Source organism: Carica papaya, chromosome 6 (genome assembly GCF_054855325.1).
Source record: "Carica papaya isolate Zhongbai chromosome 6, ASM5485532v1, whole genome shotgun sequence".
Classification (NCBI taxonomy): Eukaryota; Viridiplantae; Streptophyta; class Magnoliopsida; order Brassicales; family Caricaceae; genus Carica; species Carica papaya.
In genome coordinates, this window is record NC_142314.1 from 36,823,573 (window position 1) to 36,848,140 (window position 24,568).

The 24,568-nt window shown below is 34.7% G+C and overlaps 1 protein-coding gene across 8 annotated transcripts; it reads right to left on the bottom strand.

Moving 5' to 3' along the window:
• Nucleotides 1–904: 904 nt before the first annotated feature.
• On the bottom strand, nucleotides 905–22,579 carry LOC110826375 (uncharacterized). Of its 8 annotated transcripts, none has more exons than XM_088223180.1 (5): nucleotides 22,441–22,579; nucleotides 22,227–22,343; nucleotides 14,890–14,995; nucleotides 4,471–4,569; nucleotides 905–1,195 (listed from the first exon to the last, which is right to left on the bottom strand). In XM_088223180.1, the coding sequence occupies exons 2-5, from the start codon at nucleotides 22,332–22,334 to the stop codon at nucleotides 1,074–1,076; spliced, it is 435 nt and encodes a 144-aa protein (XP_088079306.1). In that variant the 5' UTR covers nucleotides 22,335–22,343; nucleotides 22,441–22,579; the 3' UTR covers nucleotides 905–1,073. The 8 variants fall into 8 exon arrangements, 3 of the variants coding, with proteins under 3 accessions (XP_088079306.1, XP_088079305.1, XP_088079304.1); XR_015821728.1 differs by having other exon boundaries at nucleotides 906–1,195; nucleotides 14,890–14,988; XM_088223179.1 differs by having other exon boundaries at nucleotides 908–1,195; nucleotides 22,227–22,375.
• Between the last annotated feature and the right edge of the window lie 1,989 nt (nucleotides 22,580–24,568).

Here is a 24,568-nt window from a genome sequence, read left to right on the forward strand (position 1 = left end):
TTGAGCAAGGATGCATTTGGTAGCAACAACAACATTCTTAATACTCAACCATTGAAGATCTTGCCAACTTTATCACGCATGAGTGCGAACTCCATTGCAAATGGTTCGCAACAAACAAGAATTCTGAACAACCTAGATGGAGATTATCATCAATCTCAAAGTGATGATGATGAGAGTTATGATGGTATCACTCACAGCCTCCCTTGCAACAAGTATGGTCCATACACATGCCCTAAGTGTATGGGAGTGTTCAATACATCGTTGCTTTTTGCGACTCATCTCTTAAGAGCTCATTACAAATATGAAACTAGTGAAGAGAGGCAAAAGAAAAAAGTTTCAAATAATAGGAATAAGAAGCCTCGCCAACTTCACATTGTTAACACTCTTAATGGACTTACTGTCGCGCCAAAGAAATTCAAGGCGACGTGGATGAACCATTTTGATGTTAGGAACCCTGGTGGTGATGGTCAAGCTGTTGAGAGTACTGCTTTTATGAAGATTAAAGAAGAGATTTTTAGCCTAGATGAGAATGCTCCTTCAATTGTTGTTGCTAAAGAAAAAGTAACTGACAACTAGGTTGATAAGTTTTCTCTTGTAGAGATATATGAGAAATAAATCAAATATTTAGTCTTTAATTCTAAAATCCGATGCTCAAATAATAATATATATATATGAAATCAATAAATAAATATGATTTTAGCCCATATGAGAATCTCTCTTAATGATGTGAATTAATGTATGTTTGTTTTTTTTCTTTATATTAAAGAATCAACAACAACAATTAAATTGGTCAAAAATTAATTTAATTGTTGACAGCTTAAAAGCTACAAGACAACATTACAAGTGAAGCTGTCATAAATATTGATATTTTTAGGAAGAAAAATACACAAGACTTTAAAACTAAATCTTCAAAAACAATAAAACTGGCCATCAGTGCTTTTCTTTTAGCAAAAAAAAAAACTCTAAATTAATTTGCTTGTTAGAAATGTGTAATTCAAATAAATTCAACGAATTCTAAAATTTAGATATTCGTATGAATTGAACAAAATTAAAATTTGAATACATAATGATTATCACAAAGGTGAAGTCGTACCAATAGAAGCAGGTAATGATGCATAGATTAGATCTTCATAAACATGAGAAGAACGCTTCCATGTGTAATCTCCTCTTGCAACTCCTCCTTTAGTTACGACATCTGCAAATTGATTTGTTTATAAAAGAATATGAAGAAATTAGACTTGATACAAAAAATTAGACAAATTGTGGATTTTTTCTCTCACTAATTGAATACTGTATATTATTATCATTCAAATAATGAAAAGACCCTAAACTTAAAACGAAATAAATTTATAATTTAAATGCGGAAGCGAATAATAATGTTAGAATTTACATTTCTTACACAATAAATTGATCACTCAATAGGGTTACGAGAATGTCCATTCTACGTAGTTTATAAAAGATAAATGATTATTAAAGAAAAACGAATAAATAAGCATCTTAGGGCAACCTTCACTAGTACTTGAAGGGAGTCCGAAATGTAGACTACTCACAACCTTCTTGCTGATCAGGATTTGGATCTTGGTCTTCTTGATATTAAATTTTTAATGAACGGGTGAACTACACCGATCCAGTAAGAATATCACACTAATCATTTATACGAAAAATCGAAAGTTGGTAAAAATTAGAAAACAACTAATGAAAATCTTGTTTTAAGTAAATATATTTAACTTAAAATAGTTTATTCGATACTTACCGCTACGAGTTTTTTTCAAAATCAACCTATGAAGACAATTAACCAAATGATATTTTAATTTCATGCATAGAATCAGCAATCCTTTTTTTTTACTCTACTTACTGGGATCCATCGGGATATCCCTTTACTCGTGAACCCAGTATCATGATTTGAAAATTAACCCAGTCGTCCCCATGCCCCGTCTGGTAATGGGCGCCAAAACACCATCGTCTGAATACCCCGTCTGGTAATGGGCGCCAAAACACCATCGTCTGAATACTCTGTCCAGTATGATAGTGAACCATATCTCCCCAAAATCCATCCAGTATGGGACTTCTCAGCCCCGTCCGACTGAGGTAATATTCACGGTAGGGTTCCCTATATACTGAGTTCGTCCACCCTTTCTTAGGATGCCCAGTAAGCTTTCATTTATTTAGATTCTCATCATCCAAATAACTACAAAAACATACCAAGATCTCATTTCATATTCATAGATCAATTCAAAGGACATTTAAATAAGCGATACAGTTTAGCATAGCAAAATAATCAAATAATCAGAATACCGAATAAACAATAAAAAATGAGCCAAATAACCAAATAATCAAGGAGATCATAAAAACTATCAATTCAATTATGCACAGTATAATAGCAATCAAGTATAAGCAATACATGAAAATAAACAAAAAATCGAGACAAATGTAAACTAACCGATTCTGCCTCCACTAGTGATATGTAGTTTTTTAGAGTTTTTCTAATTTTTCACAAAATACGATTATCGATTATTAATCCTTAATTTACCGTATCCAAAAATAGGGTGAGGGACCTTACCTAGATTATTGTTTCGAAATGTAGTGCTATCTATTATGGCATCTAACAAGTTCTGGATTTCCTGAATTTTTTTCTAGGAATTCAAAATACTCATCACGTAACTAAAAATACTCCAAAAATTCAAATCGGTGTTGAAAACTCTTTATGGTCAATTTTAGGATTCCGGCACGGTGCCGCTGCCCACGGCGGTGATTTGCCTTAGCCTGACCGATTTTGGCAAGTTTTGATCGGTTTTACTTGTATTTATGTGGACAAACACGTTAGCGGCGGGGGGGAGGGCTCAATTAGCCAAAAAATCAAACCTACCAGTGGGGAGTCTCCAGGTGCAGTGATTCCGCTAGTTGTCCTTCGTGGCTAGAGTTTTTTCTTTGGCTAACCTGCACAGAAAAAGACAGTGAACATAATGGTTGAAAAATTACGTGAAACAGAAAACGGGAAGGGACTCATTGGAGGGGTTTAAGGGCTTCGACCGCAGCAGCTCCACCGGGCTTTACCTGTGATTTTCAGTACACCCGCCGTCTCTTTTGCTCCAATATGACCATAGAGAGACTCGAAATTGAATTCTGAGTAGATAAGGAAGAATTTTATCTTTTCTGGCGATTGGTGGTGGCTTCAATGCGGTACCGGCGGAGGGTCAGTCTCCTTCTCCAATAGCTGGTCCTTCTTATCCGACAAGGGCGTGTGCGCCTAGGGATAGGGTTCCCCTACAATGCAATATTTTTATACTTATCTCGCGTCGATTTAGACCATCCATTCGCGACGATGTAGAGCGAGGAAAGTCGTTTGATCACTGCTTGTTTACACCGATTGCGCGGGCAAATCTGGACTGTTCATCGCGATTCATCTCATCCGTTCGATTACACCTAAGGAGAGAATGCATCTGAGCCTGCAACACCCCGCCCATCACTGTACTAAAATAATTTAAAAACTTTATTTATTCGGGTCTTTGGTTGGCCTTAAACTTAATTAATTTACGTTGTTTAACATTTTATATGATTCGTGATTTTAATTTATTTTTTATTTTTATTTACATTTTATTTTATTTTAAATTATTTTATATATTTTAAATTATTTTAAATTAAAAGAAAAATTTAGAAAAAGATAAGAAAAACGACAAAGTGGGAGAAAAACTGCTCGCGAGAAAAATTCCACGAGAGCGTGGTTTGCCCACGCGAGTGCTGGGCACTGTGCGCACAACACACATGTCCCCTCTGCATGCACACGCACAAGACGTGCAGACAACAAGCATGTCCCCCTTCGCGCGCACGATGTGGGGTCAGGACCTGCCCGCCTAGGCGGGCCGTCCACACGTTACTTTGCACACAAACTGGCGCTCCACACTGTGCGCACGCCATCCGCGCAACAGACCTGCCATAGACAGGCCCTGTGCGCCTGAGGCCTTTACACACGGCACCCATAGCGCCTAGGCCCTACGCACGCGTAACAACAAACATGTGTGCTCATAGGCGAGACTGCAGTGCACCGGTCGAGCATTGCTAGCTCGGGCAGTGCGTCGTCGGTGGAGGAAGTCTTCTTATATTAAAGAATCAACAATAACAATTAAATTTGTGAAAAATTGATAATGTCATAATAGGCAGAAAAAAAAAAATTGATTTGGTTGTTGACAGCTTAAAAGCTACAATACAACATTACGAGTGATGTTGTCATAAATATTAAAAATTTTGGAAAGAAAAAGACACAGGACTTTAAGACTAAATCTTTAAAACAACAAAAAAGTTTCTTCGAGCCCTGGCCTGCAATGCTTTTCTTTTGGCCAAAAAAAACCCCAAATTGATTTGCTCGTTAAAAATAAGTAATTCAAATAAATTCAACGAATTCTAAAATTTAGATACTCGTATGAATTGAACAAAATTAAAATTTGAATAATTATAACAAGGGTGAAATCATACCAGTGAAATCAAGTAATGATGCATAGATTAGATCTTCACAATCATGAGAAGAATGCTTCCATGTGTTATCTACTCTTGTAACTCCTTTAGTCACGATATCTGCAAATTGATTTGTTTCTTAAAGAGTATGGAGAAACTAGACTCGATGCAAAGAATTTGAAAAATTGTGGATTTCTTTCTCACAAATTGAACACTGTATATTATTATAATTCAAAAAAAATATTCAAGAAATAACGACTTATCTAGTCACTTTCCACAATTAAGGAAAAATCTACCATAACTAATAGATAAAAGAATATTCATTCATATCAATATTTACACACCAGAAAGAAGAGAAAACATTTTAGAATAATATCCACTTTAGATGTAGTACTTGTGTTATAGTCTAATTTCTTATGCTCAATTTTTCAATTTCTATTAGAAAATTAAAATAAATGGTAAAATCATGAAAAAAATTATTTTAATTAAAATTTTAAAATCTTTAAATAGGCCAAATTAAATCTTGGGACTAAACGTTTTAAAAGACAAAATTAAAGAAGTCCAACTTCGTTCTTATTATCTAAATGATATATAGTTTGTGCCTGTAGTTCTCTTCAAGGTTTATTTCTATACTATTTTCAAGCCCATTCAAACTTAAGCTACATGATGTTGTTGCTTGTAAAGAACAAAAGAAGAAAACCTGACTAAGGGTAAACTAAACCTTTAGTCTATAAGCTTCGAGATAAAAATTGAATTTTTATTGACTACTCATGTAAAGAGATTGATGATATGGTAAGAGAAGACAAGAAATACAAGGAAATATTGATATGACCTGCGATACACAATGAACTACTAAAACAAAATATAACATTGATGGCATCATTTTGACCTAGTAAGTGAGGCTCTCACGACGAACAACAGCTAGAGAAATGAAATTTGAATAGGCAACTAGAATGGGGAAAATTGGACTATAGAGGATGCAAACTAAGGTTATGTATGAAAGACAAGACAAGAAAAAAGAGAAACCAAAATCCTTACAAAGAGCAAGAAAACAAAACGAGAGCAGGAAGGAGGAACTTAGCAACAATAACCAATATAGGAAATAACATATGATACCAGTTTGTACTGATTAACATATATTAACCAAAAATCATAATTTAAGCAAGATGTCCTCTCGTGGTACAATCCTAGAGCGGGCAATATTGAAAAAATGAACAAGGAGTCTTATCATGAAGCAGGACAGAAGAGGAGAATCACTGAACAACAATCAAATTATCAAATAAACGAGAAGATAGAGTTGAAATTAAATTAGTAGTTCTCTTTCAAGGACTTCATTTTAGTCAAATTAGGAGAAAAGGGACAGAGCTACCACGAAATAAAACCTGGAAAAAATGAACAGAGAAATGCAAAACAAGTAAAAGAACTAAAGTAGTTCTTCAGTCTATGAACTCAACTATACTAATCACTCGAATCTAGAGCCATATATATTAATTTCCTTAAGATCAAAAATCGCCTCTGATGAGACCCTTACTGATTCTCGTTTCATGTAATTTTTCCACCATTGTAATCACCATTACTTTTTATACAGGTTGACCGAAGCAAAACACCAAACTGCAAAGGTGAGCTGGTGGAGCCACCGCACCGAAAAACTCCGTCACCGGTAAGCTTTTGTTTTTTTGACTTTTTTCAGCCAATCGATGCCCTTTAACGTGTTTTTTTCGCAAAAATGAGCACATAATCAGCAAAAACTGTCTGAAAATGACCAGCCCGAAGTAAACCACCGTCGTAGGCTGTGGTGCCGTCGTCAGAGCACGGCATCGTCGCCGTGCCAGAATCCTGAAATTGACCGAAAAGGATTTCTAACACTGATTTTGAATTTTTTAGATATTTCTAGATACTTAGAGAATGTTTTAATCCCCGAATAAAAATTTAGAGAACCCAGAGATCGTTAATAGGTGCAGCTGAAAGCTTAGCGTTCCAGATATTGATTCCAGTAAAAATCCTTCACCTCATTTCCTGTTATGGAATTGAAGTTTAATTATAAATAATTTAACTTTTTCCGTAATTTAAAAAATATCTATAATCAATTACAAATTACTAATGGAGACAGAATTGGTTATTTATTAATGATTCTTATGTTTAAATGATTGATTGATTTTACAGTTTCGAATGCATGATATTATACTAAAATTGGTAAAATGATTCGATTGTGTTTCCTTGGTGCGTGTATTGCTTGTTTACGTAATTTGTAGTTAAATTAGGAAATTAGAAATTAAAGTTAAATGAAAAATTATTTGATTAAGTGAATGAATGAATGGTAGCCTTATTGGATATCCTGAGAGATAGTGAACGGACTGGGTACATAGGAAACCCTCCCATGAACATTGCCTCATACCGGACGAGGTATCGATGATTAGTATTTTGGCACTCATACCGAACGGAATATGGAGATGACCCGTTTTATCCTCATACTAGATGAGATATTGAGAGATGATATCTTTTGGCACTCATATCAGACGGGATATGGAAACGACCTATTAGTTGAGAATATTGAATAAAGGTTCACGCATAGTGGGGATGTAACACCTAAGTAAAATAAAATTTTATTTTATTATTTTTATTTTTATTTATTTGATTTTTATTTAATTTAATTTAATTTAATTTAATGAAAATAAAAATAATAATAATGATAAAATTAGGTAAAAATATTATTTGGATTTAATTGAAATTGATTTTGGAAAAAATGGGTGAAAATTTGGATTCTGGGGGTGTTTTTGAAAAGAAAATCGAAAACCGATGGTCAAAACGCAATTTAGAAAAATTGTGCCACGCCATCAGCCACCTCAGTAGCCCGGTCAGCAACCCCGGCCAACCAGGACCTGCCGCGTGGTAAGGCAACGCTGACCAGGGAATGGGCCACGTGGGCGATTTGCGTGCGCGTGATCAGACGGCCCAGATCCGTTCCCGCGCGCACGGACGCCCTAAATTTAATCCTAATTAAATCGTGATCGAACGGTGCAGATTTAATCTTGATGGACGGTTGAGATTAAAAGGCAAAAGGTATAAATAACCCCACCCACACCTGACCACAAAAACCCTAGCCGCCAGTGCCTCGCCGGAGAAGAAGAACTAGACGCCGGAGGAGCCGGCCACCGCCACCCGCCGCCGCACCGGGGAAGTTTCCGACAGCCGATCGAGGTAAATTTTCTCTCCCTTGCTCGTTTTTCGATACTGAGTCCGCCTATGGCCAAACTGGAGCCAAACCACCGGCCAAACGGCCGAAAAACCCAGCCGAAGCCCAGCGGCGTCGTCGCGCCCCTCCTCGGTTTTTACCTCCGATGAGGCCCTTCCCGGCCTCCGTTCGATACAAATTTTATACCACTGTAAACACCGTTCTTTTCTCTACGGGTTGATCAGAGCCAAACATCAAAACGCGACTCACGCCGGAGGTGCCACCGCACCCGAGAGCACCGTCGCCGCTAAGTCTCAGTTTATCGTGATTTTTTAGCCCACCGAGGGCCCTAGGGTTGTTTCATCACAGGGACCGATGCAAGTGTGACCAAAAACGGCCAACCCGAGGTGAATCGCCGCTGCAAGCGGCTGCGCCGTCGCCAGAGCACGGCGGAGCCACCGTGTCGGAATTCTTATATTGGCCGAAAGGGGCCCTAGGTCTGATTTGAGATTTTTTGGGTCACGTGCAGGTACCGGTAGTGCTTTTCAGTTTTCTGAAAAAAATTCAGAGAAATTAGGGACAGCCCGTAAGCGCACTGTAGAGTCGATTTCAGACCCCGAAACAAGTAAGGACCCCTCACCCTATTTCCTATCACGGTATTAAAGCTTAATAAATAATTAAACATAATTTTGAGACTTTATAGATGTATAATTGATTGAGGTTGCCAATGGAGCCCGAGTCTGATACAGTGTTGGTCTGTTATTATTTGATCTAATTTTCAGTATTAAATGTAGCATGATGTTTGATGTAATTATGTTATGGTCTTGTATGCATGAATCATAGTTTCTTTTATTATGGTTTGTATTATGGTGAACCTGATACTGTGTTGTCTTGTTTGGTGTCCATTACTGGTTTACATGTTGTGTATGATTGGATGATTGAGACCAAGAAAAAGGGCAAAAAGGTTATGTGAATTGATAAGTGAAAAATAGGGACAGCCTGACTAGATATCCTAGGAGATGGTGGACGGACCGGGTCCGTAGGAAACCCTACCGGAAACGTAGTCTCTCATACCAGACGGGGTATGGAGACCTTATGTATTTTGGCGTCCATACCGGACGGGGTATGGGGACGACCCTGGAATCAGGTTGTAAATGTTAATGGTTCACGTGTAGAGGGGACCCCCTATGGATCCCCAGGGATACTAGTAGGCTGGTAAAAGAGGAAATCTGTTTCCTGATGATTGAAATGTAAAGGTGTGATATATGTTATGTTATAAAGTGTGTATGATTTCATGATATTATAAGGTTATTATTTTCATATGTTGTTTTCATGGATCTCGCCGAGATAAGTGGATAGTAAAGGATTTTTTCATTGATAAATGAATTTATTATAAATTAAGCTCCATTGGTCATTTTTATTTTCTACCCACCTTTACTTCCGTGGGGGTGAGATAGTGTGATGTCTTTACTGGGCCGGTGTAGCTCATTCCTTATTTAACCATTTCAGATCAGGAAGACATTGTTCCCGAGCCCGTTCCGCAGGAAGACGACGAAGGGGATGCCTGAAGACTCCATAGCTATATTTATAGTTCTTATCTCGAGTATCTCTTTTAGTTAGTTTGTTCTTTCATGTTTTGAGTACGTTTTGGTTATTGTGTAAGGGATGTTAATCAAAATTTTTATTACACTTCCGCATTTTAGATTTCTAATACATACATTTCATTTAAATTTCCGGGTCTGTTACAGGGGACACCCTTATGAATCCCAATAGATACCAGTAGAGTAATAAAGAAGAAAGTTATTAGTTCCGACTGATTGAATATGAGATTATGATATTGTTTATGTTATTTTCTTTATATGTCAATTTGAAAATCTCACCACGGTAAGTATGCAGTAAATGATTTTATTTATGATAAATGAATTTACTTAAATTAAAAACTCCATTAGTTATTTTTATAATTTCTACCAACCTTCATTTCTGTATCAATGAGTAGTGTGACATTCTTACTGAGCTAGTGAAACTCACTCTTTCATTAACCATTTCAGATCAAGATGACCAAAATCTACAGTTCGATCCATAAGAGAGTTGCGAATAAGATGTCCAGTTGTTTACTTTCTATTTATTTCTTTGATTTTTCGTTATTTTTTAAAAAATGTTCATTCTCGTAGCTCTATTGGGTATTTTGAATTATTGTGTACAGAATGTAAACCCTAACTTTATTTGTTTCACTTCTACATTTAATTTATAATTTATCTTCTTTCAAGTCCGGGCTATTACAGGCCCCGTGTTCACCCCTACGCACACAAATAGCCAGATGAATTTTTTAAATAAGCGCGATCGGACGATCGATGCATCTTCGATTGAATGATCCAAATCAGTTTCTCTAATAAGTGTGATCTAATGATTGTGGTTGATCCACACGGGCCCAGATGGACGACCCAGATCGAGGGGAGAGGGTATTTAAACATCTCTTCCAAACTGAAACCCTAACCCTAGCCGATATCCATTCGTCGAAGAAGAAGAAGAAGGGTGACCGGAGGAGAAGTCCAGCCACCAGTACCGCCGCACCAAAGATCCAAAACGTACTGGTAAGTGCAATTTTTCTTCCTGTTTTTCCTTGTTCCTCTCCCCCTAGCCATATAACTTATTTTTGTTGCAGAGAAACCGAGAACAACTGCGAATCGCGAGGAAGAAACGACAGAGTTCGGCTGAGCCATTAAACCAGAGATCGAAAAATGCTCCGATGAGCCATATCTTCATTCATTCATTCCATTTTCTCCACCCTTTAGGCGTATAACTTGTTTCTGATGCAATGTGACCGAAAAAGTCACGAACTGCGAGGAAGGAACAACAGAGTCCGGCTGAGCCGCTGCACCAGAGATTGAAAAATGCTAGTAAGCCTCAGTTTTTTCCCTCTTTCCACCAATAGACCCCTACTAACCATGATTTAAACAAGTTTTTACCGAGAATCGGTCGAAAATGACCTGACCAAAAGGAGGAGCCGCTGGAGAAGAAAGACCTGGCAGCGGAGCACGATGTCGCCGCCGCACCGGAACCTCAACCTGACCCCCTGGTGAGATTTTTTACCTTTTTGGCTGTTTCTCGCATATTTTCATGCTATTTTGACGCACATTTGGATCTTAGCAGAAAAATTCAAGAAATTTAAGAATCGATAATCGCCAGACACCATAGTGAAAAAGACAGTATTCTGAACACCAATTCAGGGTAAGAATTCCTCAACCATTTTTTTTTATTACGGTTAAATTAAAGCTAAACTGATAATAAATGAAAATTTTAGTTAATCTATCGTCCTTTAATTGATTAATTACTGCAAGTGTCTATTTTAAGTTTTAATTGCAGTAATTATTTTTTCAGTTGTTTATTATGCTTATCTATTCACTATACTGCTTACTTCAATGCATTTGTTTTAATTCTACGACGAATGTAATAAAGTTTCTTAATCTATGTTATCTTGTTATTCTCTTGTGTGTGTAATACATTTCTGTCGGTATAATGCATGCTTATTTCAAATACGTACCTTAAAATATAAATTTCATAGTTATTGTTATTTTGGATGTAGATATACGTGCCTTTTAAGATTAAATAGTAAAGAAAAGAAAAAAAAAATAAATGAATTAATATTAATGAATAAAAGAGGCTTACCGGGTATCTTGAGAAATAGTGTACGAATTTGGTGCATGGGGTGAACCCTACTGTGAACAATACCCTTAGTGGGTTGAGAAGTTTCATACCAAAAGGGGTTGGGAATCGTTTTAATTACGCTCATACCAAACGGGGTATGATGATGGCTGTTTGATTAATATAATGAAAGTTCGTGTCCACATGTAGTGAGAATCCCTGTGGACCCCCCAACGACACCGGTAGGTAAAATAAAATAATAAAGATGAATATGGTAAGGAATCTAGCTTTGGAAAATAACGTAAAGTTAATTATTATATGTCTTTAGAATGCACATTATAGATTGTTATTCTGATTTTTACCTTAATGAATGACATTTAAGAATTTATAGGTAAATTAAAATAATATTAACTTTTTTAGTTAAACAAATAATAAATGCAGTAACGTTCGAATTTTATCAAAAATAAGCTCGATTGGTTGTTTTATGTTTTCGACAACCATTTGATTTTCTGTATCAGTGGTAATGCGTTGATATTCTTACAGAATTAGTGTAATTTACCCTTTAGTATTAATCATTTCAAATCAGAACGACCAAGACAACATTCTCATAAACCTATTGAATATTTTAAGTAAACTGTGTAAGAACTGTAACTCTAAACTCTAATTGGTTCTGCTAAATTATAAATTTTATTTGCTGCTTATTCCACTATTTTTGAGTCAAACGTTAAGAATTCTTAGTAGGAGGTTGGAGCCTTTACATATAAGAGCACTTATTATTTGCATATATAGATATTCAAAATGAATAATATAGAATATATCATATTCAAATTTAAACTAATTCGATACGAATAAAAATAATTATAATTTAAAATAAAATAAATAAGATATACTAATATAACTATTATATTCGTTAATTCATTAAATTATGTTGTTATAAAAATTATAAAATAAAAATTTATTGTATTATTTTAATTTTTAAATTATCGAAAATATTATAATTAATTTCTTTACAATTCAATTTTTGATATTATTAAATCATTTTAAATATAATATTTTTTAATAATATTAAATTTTAAATATTTTTTAAATTAGAATACATAAAAATTTAAATTATAAAAAGTGCGAAGGAGATTAATTATCATTCCCATTTTTCAAATATATTTTTTTAAATATAAAATATTATCCTTGTTCTTATTCTCTTAATTATTATTCCTCTAAGTTTCTTGAAACGCATTAAGAGAATTAATAACCACTAAATCTTTTATTTAATTTTATATCTGATTTTTCTATATATTTTAAAAATATCAGATTCTCTTCTTTTTCTTTGAGTAACTGCCAAATCTGTCAAATTTTGAAAAAACAATTATTACATTACCCAATCTTATATTTTTAAATTTATGGATAGACAATAATAACTTAGAAAGAAAGTTTCATCCCACAGACCTAAAAAAAACATTATAAATATGTGATATAAATCCTAGTTGTCTTCCATCAAAGCTTGTTCTCTCATCATTTCGCTTTATTATTTTCCTGTGTTCTTTGCGAGCCTCTCAATCATTTCCATGGCAACAAATTTTAAGTCCTCTTTTTCTTTTAACTCCAACTCAGTCTCGTTCAATCCTAATTATCATGGTAATGGTGTTGACAACAACATGACTTGCTTCTTTAACTCAGGCAACCAAAGCAGTATTCTGAGATCCAACGCTAATTACCATGTTAACCAAAGGAATATCATGGCGAATTCCCAATTCAATTTTACCAATTCCTCAACCAGGTTTACCCAAAATCCCATCTTTTTTCCAAAAAACAATCTCGGTGTTGGCCAAACTGGGATAATCAATCCAATGATAGGTCAGGATATGGGGAGAATCTTTGATTCCTGTCCCACAAGGGTCCAGGTTGAAAATTACATTGGTTGTGTCCCTCTCCAAAACCAACCAAGCTTTGCTGAGGTCTCTGTAACTGAAGTTGTACAGAAAAGTTTTTTCACTTCAAATTCTGCTGGATTGCAGCTTTCTGTACCATCTTTTAATAACTTGATCGAGTTTCAACAACCCCTAGGAGTTTACCCCAATATCAGAAACCAGTCGACTAGTATCACCATGCCAAACCCAATGATGCTTGCTAGAAACGTTAACAATTTTCCTGTTACTCATCATTATCCTCACAACTTCTCACCAAATTCATCCCCCCTTAATTATCCAAATGGTAGGGACCTTTTCGGGATGAAAAATGAACTTTTGTTTGCTCAATCATTGAGCAATGGTGCATTTGGTAACAACAACAACATTCTTAATGATCAATCACTGAAGATCTTGCCAACTTTATCGCGCATGAGTGCAAACACTATCGAAAATTGTTCCCAACAAACAAGAGTTCCGAACAACCCAAATGGAGATCATCATCAATCTGAAAGTGATGATGATGAGAGTTATGATGGGGTGACTCACAGCCTCCCTTGCAACAAAAATGGTCCATACACATGCCCTAAGTGTATGGAAAGGTTCAGTACATCGCTGCTTTTTGCGACTCATGTTTTAAGAGCTCATTATAAATATGAAACTAGTGAGGAGAGGCAAAAGAGAAAGGCTGCAAAGAATAGGAACAAGAAGCCTCGCAAACTTCACATTGTTAACACTCCTAATGGACTTACTATCGCGCCAAAGAAATTCAAGGCGACATGGATGAACCATTTTGATGTCAGGACCCCTGATGGTGGTGGTCAAGCTCTTAAGAGTACTGCTGGTGTGAAGATTAAAGAAAGATATTATCAGCTCAGATAATAATGCTCCTCCAATTATTGCTGCTAAAGAAGAAATAACTGACAAATAGGTTGACGAGTTTTTTCTTGTAGAGATATTCAAGGAGTAAATCGTATATCTAGTCTTTAATTTCAAAAAATTATGCTCAAATAATGTATATATGAAACCAATAAATAAATGTGATTTTAGCCCATATGCAAATCTCTCTTAATAATGTGAATTAATACATGCTTGTTTTTTTTTTCTTTATATGTTATAAAATTTATGTTTAAATCATGAATTATTGTTTACAATGCATAAATCATGGCAAAGAAGAGTCATATATATGCCTCATATTACATTTAAAGTTATATACTTGTATAAAATTTAAGGCTAGATATGTCAAATAAACAAACTGACTTATTATGCTAATAATCATGTGGGCTCATCAATATTTTATATCATGTAGGTAATTTTACACTAATTTTTTAAATATCGTGCGATTTATCAAATTAAAAAAACTTCATAAAAAACCTTTAATCCACTCACAGCTGTTATGTTGTATTTTATATTTTAATGTATTTTAGATCTTATAGTTTACTATATAGAGGTATAAAAAAATAGATAAGGATTAAATCAATTTCTCGCCCCTACAGACACAGAACTTTAAGACTAAATCTTCAAAAACAAAAAACAAAAAAAAAAAAGCTTTTTAGAGCCTTGGCTGGCAGTGCTTGTCTTTGGCAAAAAAAAAACAAATTAATTTGCTCGTTAGAAATGAGTAATTCAAATAAATTCAACAAATTCTAGAATTTAGACATTCGTATGAATTGAACAAAATTAAAATTCAAATACGTAATGATTATACCAAAGGTGAAGTCATACCAATGGAAGCAGGTAATAATGCATAGATTAGATCTTCACAATCATCAGAATAACACTTCCATGTGTAATCTCCTCTTGCAACTCCTTTAGTTAAGATATCTGCAAACTGATTTATGTCTAGAAAAATATGAAAAAACTAGACTTGATGCAAAGAAATTGACAAAATTATGAATTTTTCTCTCAGTAATTGAATACTCTATATTTATATCATTCAAAGAAAAGATTCACGAAAGAGCGACTTATCTAGTCACTTTCCACAATTAAGAAAAAATTATCACCCAAATACACCATAAACTAATAGATAAAAGTTTTAAAATTGTTTTAACCTCAACCAATTCTAAAATCCACATATTCAATGAACTTTGAAAATATTGAAAACACCCTTTGAATTCTTAGATAAACCATAAACGGTTGCATATTTAGGGAAACAAAAGAATTTTCATTCATATTAATACTGACACACTAGCAAGAAGTTTAGAATAATATCAACTTTAGATGCAATACTTGTGTTATAATCTAATTTCTTATACTCATTTTTTCAATTTCTATTAGAAAATTAAAATAAATGGAAAAAACCAAGAGAAGATTATCTCAATTAATATTAAATCTTAGGACTAAACTTTTGAAAAAAAACAATTATGTCCAACTTTGTTCTTCCTATCAAAGTGTAACATAGTTTCTGTCTGTAATTCTCTTTAAAGTTTGTTTCTATATGATTTTCAAGCCCATTCAAACATAAGCTACATGATGTTGTTGCTCGTAAAAAACAAAAGAAGAAACCCCAACTATGAGATAGTTATTCTATAAGCTTCGAAGTAGAAATTGAATTTTTATTGACTACACATACAAGGAGATTGATGATATGGTAAGAGAAGACAACATATACAATGATATGGTGATATGACACTAACGACACCATTTTGACCTTGTAAGCAACGAACAACAACTAGATAAAGGAAATTTGAATAAGCAGCTAGAATGGGAAAATTGGACTATAGAGGCTGCCACCAAAAGTTATGCATGGAAGAAAAGACAAGAAAAAAGAGAAACCAAAATCCTTACTAAGAGTAAGAAAACAACGATGAGAGTAGCCAGGAGGAACTTAGCTACAATAACCAGTGTAAGAAATAACATATGATATTAGTTTGTACTGATTAACATATATTAACGAGAAATCATAATTTAAACAAGATGTCCCTCTCGTGATACAATCTTAAAGTGGGCAACATTGGAAAAATGAATGAGTCTTATCATAAAACAGGACAGATAATGAGAATCACTGAACAACAATCAAATTATCAAAGAAAAGGGAAAATGGAGGTGAAATTAAATTAGTATTTCTCTTTCAAGGACTTCATTTTAGTGAAAATAGGAGAAAATGGGCAAAGCTACCATGATATTCAAACTGAAAAAATTGAACAGAGAAATGCAAAACAAGTAAAAGAACTAAAGCAGTTCTTCAGTTTATGAACTCAACTGTACTAATTACCCGAATCTAGAGCTATATGTTAATTTCCAAGGATAACTTATAACCAAGAATGAAATTGGTAATGAGCCTAATCTATTGCCAAGGAATTCAACTCCCAAAGGAAAAAATACTCCATATAAATGAGTATACTTTCATGATGCAAAACCTATTGGCTCTTCCCCTTATCCCTCAATCCGACCATAATCTAAACCGCAATATTCTCATTGATCAATTACACATACAACATCCTCTACCAGATTTGTTGTCAGTCTATATGTCCAAAATTCTCACATTAAAATAAATTAAAAAAAATACAAAGGTGTAACACCCAAATAAAAATAAAAATTTTATTTTATTTATTTTTATTTTTATTTATTTGTTTGATTTTTTATTTAATTTAATTTAATTTAAAGAAAATAAAAATAATAATAGTGATAAAATTGGGTAAAAATATTATTTGGATTTAATTGAAATTGATTTTGAAAAAAATGGGTGAAAATTTGGATTTTGGGGGTGTTTTGAAAAGAAAATCGGAAACTGAGGGTCAAAATGCAATTTAAAAAAGTTGTACCACGTCAGCACCCTATCAGCAGCCATGTCAGCGGCCTGGTCAGCAGTCCCGGCCAACCAGGACGCGTCGCGTGGCAAGGAAACGCTGACCAGGGAACGGGCCACGTGGGCGATCCGCGTGCGCGCGATCAGACGACCCAAATCCGTTCCCGCGCACATGGACGGTCCAGCTCAAACGTGCGCACGGACGGCCCAGATTCACGCGCACGGACGGTCCAGATTGCATCGCGATGAACGGTCCAGATTTAATCCCAATTAAATCGCGATCGAACGGCCCAGATTTAATCTTGATGGACGGTTGAGATTAAAAGGCAAAGGGTATAAATAACCCCACCCACACCTGACCACAAAAATCCTAGCCGCCAGTGCCTCGCCGGAGAAGAAGAACCAGACGCCGGAGGAGCCGGCCGCCGCCACCCGCTGCCGCATCGGGGAAGTTTTCGACCGTCAATCGAGGTAAATTTTTTTTCCCTTGCTCGTTTTTCAATACTGAGTCCGCCTATGGCCAAATTGGAGCCAAACCACCGGCCAAACGGCGGGAAAACCCAGCCGAAACCCAGCGGCGCCGCCGCGCCCCTCCTCGGTTTTTGCCTCCGATGAGGCCCTTCCCGACCTCTGTTTGATGCAAATTTTATACCATTGTGATCACCGTTCTTTTCTCTACAGGTTGATCGGAGCCAAACATCAAAACGCAACTCACGCTGGAGGAGCCGCCGCACCCGAGAGCACCACTGCCGGTAAGTTTCGATTTTTTGTGATTTTTTTGGCCCACTGAGGGCCCTAGGGTTGTTTTATCGCAGGAACCGATGCAAGTATGGCCGAATTCGGCCGGAAACGGCCAACCCGATGCGAATCACCGCCGCTTGCGGCGGCACCGTCGCCGGAGCACGGCGGAGCCGCCGTGTTGGAATTGCGATATTGGCCGAAAGGGGCCTTAGGTCTGATTTGGGCTTTTTTGGGACACGTGCAAGTACTGGTAGTGCGTTTCAGTTTTTCGGAAAAAATTCAGGGAAATTAGGGACAGCCTGTAGGCGCACTGTAGAGCCGTATTCAGACCCCAAAACAAGTAAGGACCCCTCACCCTATTTCCTATTACGGTATTAAAGCTAAATAAATAATTAAACTGTACTGTGTGACTTTATAGATGTATAATTGATTAAGGTTGCCAATGGAGCCCGAGTCTAATACTGAGTTGGTCTGTTATTGCTTGATTTAATTTCCAGTATTAAATGCAGCATGATGTTTGATGTAATTATATTATGATCTCGTATGCATGAATCATGGTTTCTTTTATTATGGCTGGTATTATGCTTAACCCGATACTGTGTTGTTTTATTTGGTGTCCATTACTGGTTTACATGTTGTGTGTGTTTGGATGATTGAAACTAAGAAAAATGGCAAAAAGGTTATGTGAATTGATAAGTGGATAATGTGGACAGCCTGACTAGATATGCTGAGATATGGTGGACAGACCAGGTCCGTAGGGAATCCTACCGGGAATGTGGTCTCTCATACCGGACGGGGTCTGGGGACGGCACGTTTCACCTTCATACCGGACGGGGTATTGAGGTTCATGGTTTTGGCGCCCATACCGGACGGGGTATGGGGGCGGCCCTGAAATTAGGTTGTAAATGTTAATGGTTCACGTATAGCGGGGACTCCCTATGGATCCCCAGGATACTAGTAGGCTGGTAAAAGAGGAAATATGTTTTCTGATGATTGAAATGTAAAGGTATGATGTGTGTTATGTTATAAAGTTTATATGATTTCATGATGATGATAACGTTATTGCTTTTATGTGTTGTTTTTATAAATCTCACCGAGGTAAGTGGACAGTAAATGTTTTTATGTTAATAAACGAGTTCGTTATAAATTATGCTCCATTTGTCAGTTTTGTTTTCTACCCACCTTTACTTCCGTGGCGGTGAGATAGTGTGATGTCTTTACTGGGCTGGTGTAGCTCATTCCTTATTTAACCATTTCAGATCAGGAAGACATTGTTCCCGAGCCCATTCCGCAGGAAGACGGCGAAGGGGACGCCTAAAGACTTCATAGTTAGATTTATAGTTCTTATCTCGAGTATCTCTTTTAGTTAGTTTGTTCTTTCATGTTTTGAGTACGTTTTGCTTATTGTGTAAGGGATGTTAATCAAAATTTTTATTACGCTTCCGCATTTGACATTTTTAATACATATATCTCATTTAAATTTCCGGGATCGTTACAAAAGGTGTTGAACCCAAACAGATATAAGTTCAAATGTCCTATATTTGAAGAGCTTGGAAAGCTACACAATGACCAGACCAATTGAAGAACCAAAAGATTAGCAAATCAGAAACAGAGACATGAAAATGAATTAAAACAAAATATAAATATAAATTGGGGACATGGTCTTCTAATTATTGTCGCTGAAGTAGAAGTAATGGATGATTAGGTTGGTGAATATTCTCTCGTAGAGATGTCAGAGAAGTAAATCAAATATTTGATCTTTAATTCCAAAAAACCGGTACTCAAATAATGTATTTATGAAATCAATAAATAAATGTGATTTAAGCCCATATCCGAATCTGTCTAAATGATGTGAATTAATATATACTAGGTTTTTTTTCTTTATATGTTATAAGATTCAAACTTAAATCATGAATTATTGTTTATAATGCATAAATCATGGTGAAGAAGAGTCATATGTATGTCTCATATTGCATCTGAAGTTATATACTATAACAAAATATAAAATTAGATAAGTCAAATAAATGGACCGTCTCATCATACTTCATCATACTAGTAATCATGTGCGTTCATCAATCTTTCATGTCATGTAAATAACTTTACACTAAGTTGTTAAATATTGTGTAATATGTTAAATTGAAAATTCCGTATATAACCTTTAATGCATCGACAGTTAGTGTGTTGTGCATAAAAATATTGAAAGCTCTCATATTAAATAATCAAACAGCAACAATTAAATTGGTGAGAAACCAACAATTTCATAACAGATAGAAAACAAAATAGATTTGATCGTTGACACCTTAAAAGTTACAAGACAACATTACGAGTGAATCTGTCATAACATATAGAAAATTTAGGAAAGAAAAATACACAAGACTTCGAGATTAAACCTTCAAAAATGACAAAAGCTTCTTAGAGCCCCGACTTGCAGTGCTTTTCTTTTGGCAAAAAAAAAAAACTCCAAATTAATTTGCTCATTAGAAATGAATAATTCAAATAAATTCAAAAAATTATAGAATTTGGATATTCATATGAATTGAACAAAATTAAAATTTCAATACTAATGATTTTCTCTCAGTTCCCTGGCTCAATTGTACTTTGTCCACAGGACAGTTTTGTGCTTTCCCGACGTCGAGTCTCAAGCTCATCTATTTCAGCACTGTGATAAGGCTTGGAAAGTACTGACGGTTTACTTGATAATTTATTATTTCCTACTTCCTGGGTTATTCTTCTAGTTCTTGAGGGCTTGGAGAGAAACACAAGATCTTTAAGGATCACTTCTTGCATTTTCTGTTTATTTGAGACTTATGGTTTTTCTTTCATCTCTTTGGGCCAAGCCACATGGTCCTTCTAAATATATGTCTTATTTATCTTTACATAGACATGCCCTGCCCATCCTCCATTCAGCTGTTTTTTCTCTTTTGGTGTTTGAGGGCCTTTCTCCTTTAATTTGAACTTGCTCTTTCTCCTTTGGGGGACATCTACTCCTCCCCTAATACTTTCTCTTTCTTTCTAGTGTCTTTTTATTTTTTTTTAAGTTCATTATCTCATTTTCCCACAATTCCAGCTTCAGCTCCAACAAATTCTGGGAAAACCCCAAAAGTACCTGGCTTAACAATAATTTTAGCTGTGATTATACTGAAATTTTAGGTCTTAAAGGAAGAAGTCAGAACTTGTCTGCACTCAAAAAATAAGAGAAAAAATTGCCTCAATGTGTCTAAACATGTCTTTCTCAGTGAGATAGACAAACAGATGGACAAATGCATGAACACATTTCATACACATATATACATGTATGTGTAATACACACATACACACATAAACATACAGAGAGAGAGAGAGAAATGACAGAGGAAGTCCTCTAACAGAGGTATTCAGATCTTTTGGAATTTCAAGATGGGGGGAAAGATAAACTGAGAGAAGAACTTAACAGATTGAGCATTTAAACAAATTCCTTCTGTTTTTTTTTGTTACAGATCCAAATTGATAGATAAAACTTCCATTAAAGGTAATTCCAGATCAAACAATCAATTTACATCACAATATCATCCATTTCCTTTAGACATTTCACTATTATAAGAATAGTGATCTTTAGCACAAGAAAGCCTTTAACGGTAAAGCCAGTTTATATACAACTAGTAAAGCATTCGCGAAAAAAGAAAAGATTACTTGATATCTTCTCTAGGAATGCAAACACTTCTTTATTAGTTGGAAACTGTCAAAAATATCATCTTACACCATACAAGTTAAGGAATATTAACAAGAAGTCATAATTTAAGTAAGATGTCCACGATCTTAAAGCGGGCAACATTGGAAAAATGAAGGAGTCTTATCACCAAGAAGGACAGAAGAGGAGAATCATTGAACAGCAATCAAAAATCAAATAAAAGGGAAAATGGGGGTGAAATTAAATCAGCAGTTCTCTTTCACGGACTTATTTCAGTGAAAATAGGAGAAAGAGCAGAGCTGCCATGAAATTCAACCTGAAAAAATTGAACAGAGAAATGCAAAACAAGTAAACGAACTAAAGCAGTTCTTCAGTCTATGAACTCAGCTATACTAATCACCCGAATCTAGAGCCATATATTAATTTCCTTAAGATAACTTATAACAAAGAACAAAATTTGTAATGAGCCTAATCTATAGCCAAAGGATTCAACTCCCAAAGGAAAAAATACTCCCTATAGATGCATATATTTTCACGTCGCTGAACCTATTGGTACTTCCCGCTGCTTCAGATTCAAATAATTTGTAATCCCTCAATCCAACCATAATCTAAACCCCAATATTCTCATTGATTAATTACACACACGACATCCTCTACCCGATTCGCAGTCAGTTTATATGTCAAAAATCTCATACTAAAATGAATTGTAAGAAAAAGGCGTTGAACTGAGGCAGATATAAGCTCAAATGTCCTTAATTTAAAGAGCTTGAAAGCTACACAGGGACCAGACCAGTTGAAGAATCCAAAAGATTAGCGCACCAGAAACAGAGACATGAAAATGGATTATATAAAACAAAATATAAATATAAAACAACGTTTTTGTCACTTAAACAAAAAGCTCCTAACCTTCTCTTGTAGCCTCTGCAACGGCTCCTTGTGCTCTTTTGCCACTTTCTTAGTTTTCGAAATGGTCTGAATTTTGTTGTCTACCTCCTCCTCTAATACATTAATCATTCACCTCCTCTAAAGCCCTTCACCGAAAATTTCAGTAAACCCTAAACAAAAACAATATTGAAAAAGACACAGTTAAGGAAAGTTGACTCGCAATTAAGAACTATACCTGACATGATTGCAAGACAAACAGCAGCCGGAGATGATGACGACGCAAAACGGCAACCGGAGGTGACGTTTTGGCAAGACCTGCACGGGAATCAGGATGGGAGTACGGCGCGGAACGGAGGGGAAAAAGTAATATATATCAATTTTATATATAATTAAATTTTATATATAAAATTAAGTTTAATTTTAATTTTTCGATTTTAAATTATAAATATTCAAATTTATATCAATTTTAATTTAAATATAAAGTATTTATTTTCATCTTTAAGTTAATATTTAAAATATCTTCTTTGTACTTAAGTTTTTATGTACTTCTAAAATATTATATGATTAAAAAAATAATAAAATAAAAATAAATACATAAATAGGTAAAAAAGTAATATATTCAATATATATTTTATTACATTAGATAATTAATAAATACGTATTATGTGCATATATATATATATATATATATTCGAGATTTGTTGCACAAAATGTAAATGTATTCCAATTTGAAGTGACTCAATTAAAAAAAAAATTAGTTCTTGTCTTAATTAGAATAAAAATAATAATATTTCATAATAAAATAAATAAAATATACAATAATTCTTGACGAAATATTATTTTGTTATTTCGTTTCATTACTCTCTTACAAAAATTTATATGCAAAAATTTATTATATTATTTTAAATTTATAAAGACTCAAAACTTTAAAAAAATAAATACATATTAAAATAGTAGAAGCAAATAATAATTAGAATTTACATTCCTTACATAAAAAATTTAGAATATCCAATAAGGTAACGGAATGTCCCTAAAAATGAGTTAAAATAATATAAATAGAAATGAAACTAAAATTCTATTATGTTAACTTTCACTGACAACTTTGATGGAGTGTAGGAGGTAACTTTTACTCACAACCCTCATATTGGATCTTGGTCTTCCTAATCTAAAATAATTAAATAAGAAAATGAGCTACATTAACTCAGTAAAAATATTACACTAATCACTGATATAGAAAATTGAATGTTGGTAAAAATTATAAAACAAGTAATTGAACCATTAATTCAGGTAAATTCATTTAATATAAAAATTATTTATTCCATACTTACTGTTATGAGTTCCCAAAATCAACATACGAAGACAATAACTCAAATAACATTCTGATTTCATATCCAAGTAAGCAAGAATGTCAACTTACCTTTTTACTTGTTTACTAGTACCTCTAGGGGCCCGAAGGGATGTTTCTCATATACGTGAATCCAATATCTAAATTTGTCAATTAACTGGTCTTCCCCATACTCCGTCCAATAATGAGCGTCAAATCTACCATCGCCTCGATACCCCGTTCGATATGAGAGTGAACTATATCTCCCAATCCTTCTGGTCTAGGACTCCTCAGCCCCGTCCGACTGAGTTAATGTCTACGGTAGAGTTTTTTTCTATATATTGGGTTCGTCCACCATTTTTCAGGATACCCCGTAAGCTTTCCATGCATAGATTTACATTATCAACCAATTACCAATTGCATTCCAACATCTCATATTTACAAATTAATAATAAATCATGCAAAGAGACGATATATAAATCAATAAAGTATAATTAGGACATTTATTACAAAACGAACCAACAAATGAGGGATGTACAATTAAGTAAATTACATAACCGAGAAAGCAATTAAAACTAGTAATTTAATGCACATAATATAATAGTAAGCATTTCAAGCAGTATATGAGAAAATAAATAGTAAACTAGAGCAAATATGTACTGACTAGTTCTGGCTCCACTAATGACCAGTAATTAATTTTAGGATTTTCTAATTTTTACAAAACACAGAATTATTGATTATTAAACTTCAATTTATCGTAATAGAAAAAAGGGTGAGGGATTTTTACCCCGGATCGATGTCTGAAATACCGCACTTTTTACTACACCTCATCGTGGTCCCCGAATTTTTTAAATTTTTCATGCAAAAATTAAAACACCCGTCATGTATCCAAAAATATTCCAACATGCTAAAATAAGTGTTTTAAAACTTTTTTGACCAATTTTTGGATTCCAGCATGGCGACATCACCGTGCTGTGGCGTCAGCTTCATCGCCCATGGCGGCGGTTCGCCTCGAGCTGACCATTTTTGGCTTGTTTTG

Bases quoted from the DNA above. Each gene is read 5' to 3' on its own strand.
- LOC110826375 (XM_088223180.1), bottom strand. From the start codon at position 22,334: ATGATTAATGTATTAGAGGAGGAGGTAGACAACAAAATTCAGACCATT. The intron at 14,996-22,226 runs GTTAGGAGCTTT...GACATAAATCAG, and splicing joins TGCAGAGGCTACAAGAGAAG to TTTGCAGATATCTTAACTAA. The intron at 4,570-14,889 runs GTATGACTTCAC...ATCAATTTGCAG, and splicing joins ATTATTACCTGCTTCCATTG to ATATCGTGACTAAAGGAGTT.